The 6,606-nt window shown below is 45.1% G+C and overlaps 1 protein-coding gene across 3 annotated transcripts in view; it reads right to left on the reverse strand.

Moving 5' to 3' along the window:
- Window positions 1–6,606, reverse strand: part of dcc (DCC netrin 1 receptor) — a 119,879-nt gene that overhangs the window by 44,165 nt on the left and 69,108 nt on the right. For all 3 annotated transcript variants that reach the window (XM_019890416.1, XM_019890417.1, XM_019890418.1), the window contains 2 exons: window positions 4,519–4,678; window positions 115–269 (listed from right to left, as the gene is read on the reverse strand). In XM_019890416.1, the coding sequence (XP_019745975.1) occupies window positions 115–269; window positions 4,519–4,678 (315 nt within the window). The remainder of the gene's footprint in view (window positions 1–114; window positions 270–4,518; window positions 4,679–6,606) is intronic.

The raw sequence follows: 6,606 nt of genomic DNA on the forward strand, positions 1-6,606 counted from the left end.
CGTCTGGAGTTCTGATTGACAAGTCAAAATGTTGGAAGTCTGTGTATTATATGGACAGCATTTATTGTATTGAGAGTTCAGTGAACCAAAACAAAATGGCTATTTTTCTCTTACGGTCTGGTTTGGTGGTGATCCTCAAGGGGGCGGAGCTTTCTCCTGGTCCAACGTCATTGTAAGCAATGACTCGGAAGCTATAACCCTCCTCTGGCTTCAGGTTGGAAACCATCAGCTCCAATGACTCGGGCTCCGACACGTTGACCGACCTCTCCCTGTAGCAGAAAACAAAGATCATTTGGTGATCAGACGTATCAAGATTCAAATTCTTTTGTCAAATAAGATGTTTCCTAATCTTTGCATTTAGGGCTGAGGTAGGTGGCCTGGACTGCCTTTTAGCCTGTTGAAGATCCCATAAAAAAAAAAAAAAACCGACTGGTTGTCCTCACTTTCATATGGAACCAAGTGAGGAGCCACTTCTGTAGCCCCCTTGCAAGGTGAAGCACGGGCCCACTTTCTCAGAGCAAGAGCCAGTGAAATTCATTTTTGTGTGGCTCCTTTCACACACCGGCTCTGCGGCGTCCAGAAAGGAGCATCGCAGCTTCCCCGGCGTGACGTTTGTGGCTCCTGCCTCGGGGATGGCAGTTTTGGCCAGCCGCCAACTGGCTCCAGACTCCGCAGAGTGCTGACGAGCGGTTGACTCGGAGGGGCAGCCAAAAGAATGAACGTCAGCTCGGAGTGACGTGTGGTGCGGCATTGTTTGGGATGAATGGAAAAGCGGCAAGAGTATGCCCAGTTCATGAAAGTTTCAAAGGAGGGGTGTGTGCACCACTCGTGCTTCCAATTACACCTCGGGACAATTTCGAGAGTTCCATTAGCCTGCCATGCATGCAACGATTTATTTGAAATCTGATTCATAAGTTGAATGGAAAAAAAGAAATCAAACGATTCATCGATTCCTGAAGAAAAATGGGGAGCTGTCGCTCTGAAATTGAAAATGTTACGCCGAATCCACGCGATCGGTATGGGTATCGGCCAATCACATTCATGGATGATCGGTATCGGCATCTTAAAACCCGGATTGGAACATCGCAAAATAAAATAGGATTTCCAATTTGCGTACACAAAATATGTGCGCTTATATCTACGTATATAAAAAGCAAGAACGCTGAAATGATCATCCAGTTTCTTCTCTCACGACATCTTTAGCATGTGCGATATGTTCAACATATTCCTCCTCCCCTCGCTCGGAAGATGTGAACCATCTGTGCGGGTTACAGGCCGTTAGCTTCCCATTATTCCGTTCCTTCTCGCAAGCCACCTGCCACGTAGCCGTTGCTGTGTGAGTCATTGTTCCTTGTTTTCCGAAGTGAACGTTTAAACCCCGCGAGTCCATTGAAGGTAAGTCAGTGTCTGCTGTTGGTCTTCATCACTGCTCGTACAGTAAATGCACCATGAGATACATCGTGCAATTACAAAGTTTTTGTTTTTCTGAAGGGGTGGTGCGATCACGGTAAGGCAAACGCGTTTGTGTTTTTTCAAGCTCTAGATCAGAGGTACTCAAATTGAAAAAAAAAAAACACTCCACGGCCACAAAGGTTGTTTTCAATGAGCCAAAAGTGCATTTCTTGAGCTTGGTCAGGTCACAAGAAAACAATGTTGTGACTTTCAAAACAATGTCTTCTATTTCTTTGCCTTAAAATGAGAACATTTTCTTTTTGACAAATTAGAGTGAAATAGAACAAAACACAAATGATCCGTCATGAATCCAAAGCAAACACATCAAGAGGGGAATAGGGAACTCTTGTCTTTTTCAATCCTGCTCGCCGCTTGATTTCAGTGCATTTGTTGTTACTTCCCTCTGAAAATCAAGGAAGTGACCTGTCGGAATTCCTTTGCGTTTTCTCACGATGCCCTTTTAAAAACGGACATCTTCATGACATCTTTAGTCTCCTGGCATGCTAAACACAACGGCCTTGTGGCAGCTGGAGGGAGAACGAATGGATTTTTTTTTTTTCCCACGCCATTCTTCTTTGAATCGCAGATTCTTCTCTGTCCGCCGTTCTTTCGGCAGCGAGCATAAAACACTTTGCTGTTCTGCAATCGAGGCTCCTACAGCTGGCAAAGTGTTCAACAATACGCTAAGTGTTCCAAGGATCAACGTGAAAAAACTGCACTGTGGCAGCAACGAACTCAAGTGACGGGCTCTCCTTATAGACTTGGCACATACTGTATTGCTGATCAACCAAAAGACATAAAACATGTCGTTTCCCCCCACGGCCGCCTCATGACCAGCCGCGGCTCAGCACTGCGTCGTTGCACGGACACCACGAATTGGGTCGCTGAACGACGCATTGCGCTATGCTAAGTGCAGCCAGACTGCAAAAGAGGCTCCAACAGTTCAGGGACCACAAAGAGGCGGCCAGCGGCCATCGGCTCAAATGATTACTGCGCACAAATTTGAACACGCGGAGGAATTACAAGAGTTGGGAATGCTTCTCTACTAGCAGTTCATCTCTGCTGGTTGAACGCTTTGACCGACCTTCTCATGACTGCTGAAAAGGTGTGAAGGAAAAGAGAGACACGTGAAGGATTCCGACGGGAGAGACAGCTTTTTCGTTTCGGCAGCAAAACTTTGGAAAACCTCGTGAAATTTTTTTGGTATTAGATTTTAAATCACCCTCAGAAAGTATTGATTGGAGCCGTCCAAAGATACAGATACATGCTATTTTCAATACATGTTTATTTTTAATAAATATAACTTTTTGGGGAAATAGTTCCCCCTCTTTTTTTGATCTGTTCTTATGTATTTATGGATTTCATTTTAAATAACCAGAGCATTTTCTTCTCTCTCACAGACTCTCCCCATCACTGCCCTCTTCATTCATGCAAGTTATTAGGACTGACAAAAGCATGTGTATCCTCTGCCAGGTTTTGACGACTGACAAAACCTGTTCGTTTTTTTTTTTGGTTTTTTTTGGTAAGTCTTTAACGACTGACATGTTTTGCGCCGTTTCATGGTGAAAACTCAAAGGCTCTTGAGGCCACCCTAACACTCAGATTCCTAAAATGCTGCAGGCTGCTCGATCCCCTCAGGTAACAAAGCTTAAAAGCCTGGATGTGAAAGCATTCAGCCGGAGCTCCAACTGTCAGAGGTTACCATTTAACATCGGCGGGGGACTTGCCAATGTCACCCGGAGGGTTTTCGCTAAACGTTTGGAGCCGCTGTGTGCGGCAGAGCCGCGATGAAGGGATATAAGTACCGTCTCGGACAAAACCGTTAGTGTACAACACTTACACCATCCGTCCATATGTGTCGGTTTGAAAATGAAAGGTGAAGAATAGGGTCGGCGCCAACGCCCCATCCTTGGATCGTTCAGTGTATCGCACACAAAGTTTGCACAGCCGTGCTTAAATCACTGCCCAGCAACTCGAAACCGGGAAGGTGTAACCGGCGATGCTAAAACTTTGATTACCTTTTCATTTGCCGTCCGCATTTTCTTAGCGCCCAATTAATTGAAGCCGTTAAGTTCTCCTCATGGATCGCAGCTCGAGCACAAGCCTCTCTTTATTGCTCTTTGTGAACAGAGACGGTGGAAAGTCGGCCTTGAAATGGGCCCCGGGGTGAAATCATCTGAGCGCAGTATTGATAGCTGTGCCCTTGGCAAATTAAGACAACAGATTTAGTTTCATCTAGGGCAACATAAGCATGATGTTGTAGTGCTCTTTACATCACAGGCAAAGTAATGGTGCGAGAGCGACAATTCTGTGCCGAGACTAGATGGGCACAGCTTTGGAGGATTAGACGTCCTTTTCATTCCATTTACTGGGAGTGAAAATGGAAAATTTGCAAGCCCAAATGGCTTGATGTCAGTCAGAGGTTACTCATGATGGGGCCTGGTTCACAATTTGTTCATTCTGTGGCGGAGGGGTCATGGCTATGTGCGGGCCAATCAAGTTGTTCCACGCCAAACTCATCCCATCGTGCCTTAATGGAGGTTGCTTTGCGCACTGAGTCACAGGCATGCTAGAAAAATAAAAATGCAAACAGTGGGAAGTTGGGCAAATGTTCAATATGGACGTGCATTTTTTTTTCATATGTAAACAATCAAACAAGTGTTAATTTCATCACATTCAATTCAGAAATGTGTATTGGCCAGCCTCTTCGTGACCCGAGACAGCACCGGCGCTAATATTAGCCGCTGGATTTTTTGGGACTATTGGGAACAATCAGCATTCCAGCCGTACCATATTGGCATTCGGCGGTCTCTGTAACGTCTATTACGGACAATCCGCATCATTTGCCAGCTCTCCTAACACAGATTTAGACAGATTTGTGAATATTTCGGAGAAATGGGCCTTTTTGGTGCACGTAAAATGTTCAGGAAAGACAAATAATTTCATATTTTTGTTCCGTGTATATATCGACGATGCGTTTATGGGATACATACAAAAGACCTGGCCGGGAGATACAGATGGAGAACCACAGACAAACGGAATCAAGACAAATCAAGTAGGGTTTACCTTTCAATGCCATCTTGGGAGTAATAAACACCATAAGTCTGTATAGATCCTCCGGTGTCCTGCGGGGGCCGCCAGCTGAGTCGGACAAACCGGCTGGACACTAGGACAGGGACCAGGTCGCGGGGGGCAGAGGGGAGGGCAACGCCTGGGCTGGGGGACACTGGTGGGGGATCAGAGGAGGAGGAGTAAGTCAAAGGGGTGCCGGAAGGAGCAGGCGGAGCAGGAGGCGGGCGGGGAGGAGGAGGTGTGTGGACAGGTCGAGACTGAGTGGGGGTGGCTTCTGTCAACGGTTCGTCCGGGGTTGAGGGGGGGACGAGATGCGGAGAGGGAGGAGGGAGAGGACCACAGGCGGGAAATGGAGGAGAGGAGGCAGCAAGGAGGTGGCGAGGCAAAGCAAACGCAAAAGGACAAAATAATGGATGAGAGGAACAAATCAGGAACATAAAAGACAAGAAGGAAGAAAAAGGAGGAAGAAGAAGAATGGTAAAGAAGATCCCAGACAAGAAAAAATAGTGGCAGAGATTCTTGCATATACACACACACACACACACACACACACACACACACACACACACACACACAGTAGCTAATTCGAAGATATTCAACATTTTCAAGTCAAAATACACAGAAAACAAATTCATCCTAGAAGATTTGTCAGTTAAGGGGGGGGGCATCTCATTTCCTTTCGATGCCTAAAACATAAATCAACTCAAATAGGCAAAAATGGCACGACAAAAATCAAGGCTGGTTTTTCATTGCCTATCTTAAACATCCAAATCCATTTCATTCCATTCATTATCACCCTTGTCTGATGATGCGGTGCTCACATTTAGCATGCGCACATGCTGCGAAATGAATGCAACAAAGTACACACTGGGGGAAAAAAAAAAAAACTACACAAGTGACAACGATGAATAGCATCTTTTGATGCGAGGCTTGCAATTCCCTTCAGCTATACATTACGGCTGCATGATATTGGAAGAAAAAAAAACGTGATATGCTTGTTGAATATAGCGATATCAATATTATTGCAATATTTGACGCGGACTGAAAGAAATTACATTTGTACTAATTTTTAATTTACCAATAGAAGTCTCTCTCCCTCTGTCTCTCTTTTTAAATGGTGATGATGTTTTTTTCCACATGTGCCCTTTGATACGCCGGAGACCAGACTCTGCTTCATATTCAACGCCAAGTGGGATAGTCTCCAGCTTTCCTGTGACCCCAATGAGGATACGCGGTACCGAAAATGGATGGACAATTGTTTGGAGGGGGGTGGGTGGGAACACAGGCGCAAACCAAATGAAGCATTTCAAGATAAAACTGACATTAAACATCCCAGGGACTGCGAATCTCTTCTGCATCATTAACTGATTGAAATCCAATTGGCTCCCAGGATCAAAGTACGTGTTGCTTAATTCCATCGGGCCGTGACACTTCAAAGCACACGCGCAAGGATGAGGAGACCCAGACGGTAAAAGAAGCAAAAGTAAGAAAATGTCATGAAAGTCAATGAAGGTGGTGAAGGTGATTGGGCGTCGGTAAAAAAGACAATTTAATTTCGAAATAGCTTGATAACAGGACACAACAACAACAACAAAAAAAAAAAAAAGACGGTAGAGAGCGCGTTGTGACGAGTGAGAACGGGCGTTAACAAAAATCCCCCCGTCACTATGAGAAGAGATGGCGGTGTGTGAGGGGTGCATTTGTTCCTGCTCGCCAGAAAGCAAAGGAGGCTCTGAGTAGTGTCTCGGCCAGGAATGGATGAGTCAGCAAAATAACAGTCGACAGAAGAAGAGCAGGAGAAAAGTCTCAATGAAGGTTAACGCAACACTGCAGTCTGTCTGAATACAAATCAGATGGACTCACCGCGCACACGCGCACAAATAAACTTGCGTTTTCGCATCAATATGTTGCTTTTGTACAAGCTACTCTGCATTTATATTGTTTCTGCTGCCCCTGCGTTCTTTTGGGAACTCTGGTTTCCACTGCCAAAAAGTGTGACATTGTTTCCATTTATTTGTCATTTAAGAAAAACAATCAAGCAGCGAACTGATGCAACTTTAAAAAGAATGAAAAAAAAAAATA

This window comes from Hippocampus comes, unplaced genomic scaffold (genome assembly GCF_001891065.2).
Source record: "Hippocampus comes isolate QL1 unplaced genomic scaffold, H_comes_QL1_v1.1 scaffold406, whole genome shotgun sequence".
Lineage (NCBI taxonomy): Eukaryota > Metazoa > Chordata > Actinopteri > Syngnathiformes > Syngnathidae > Hippocampus > Hippocampus comes.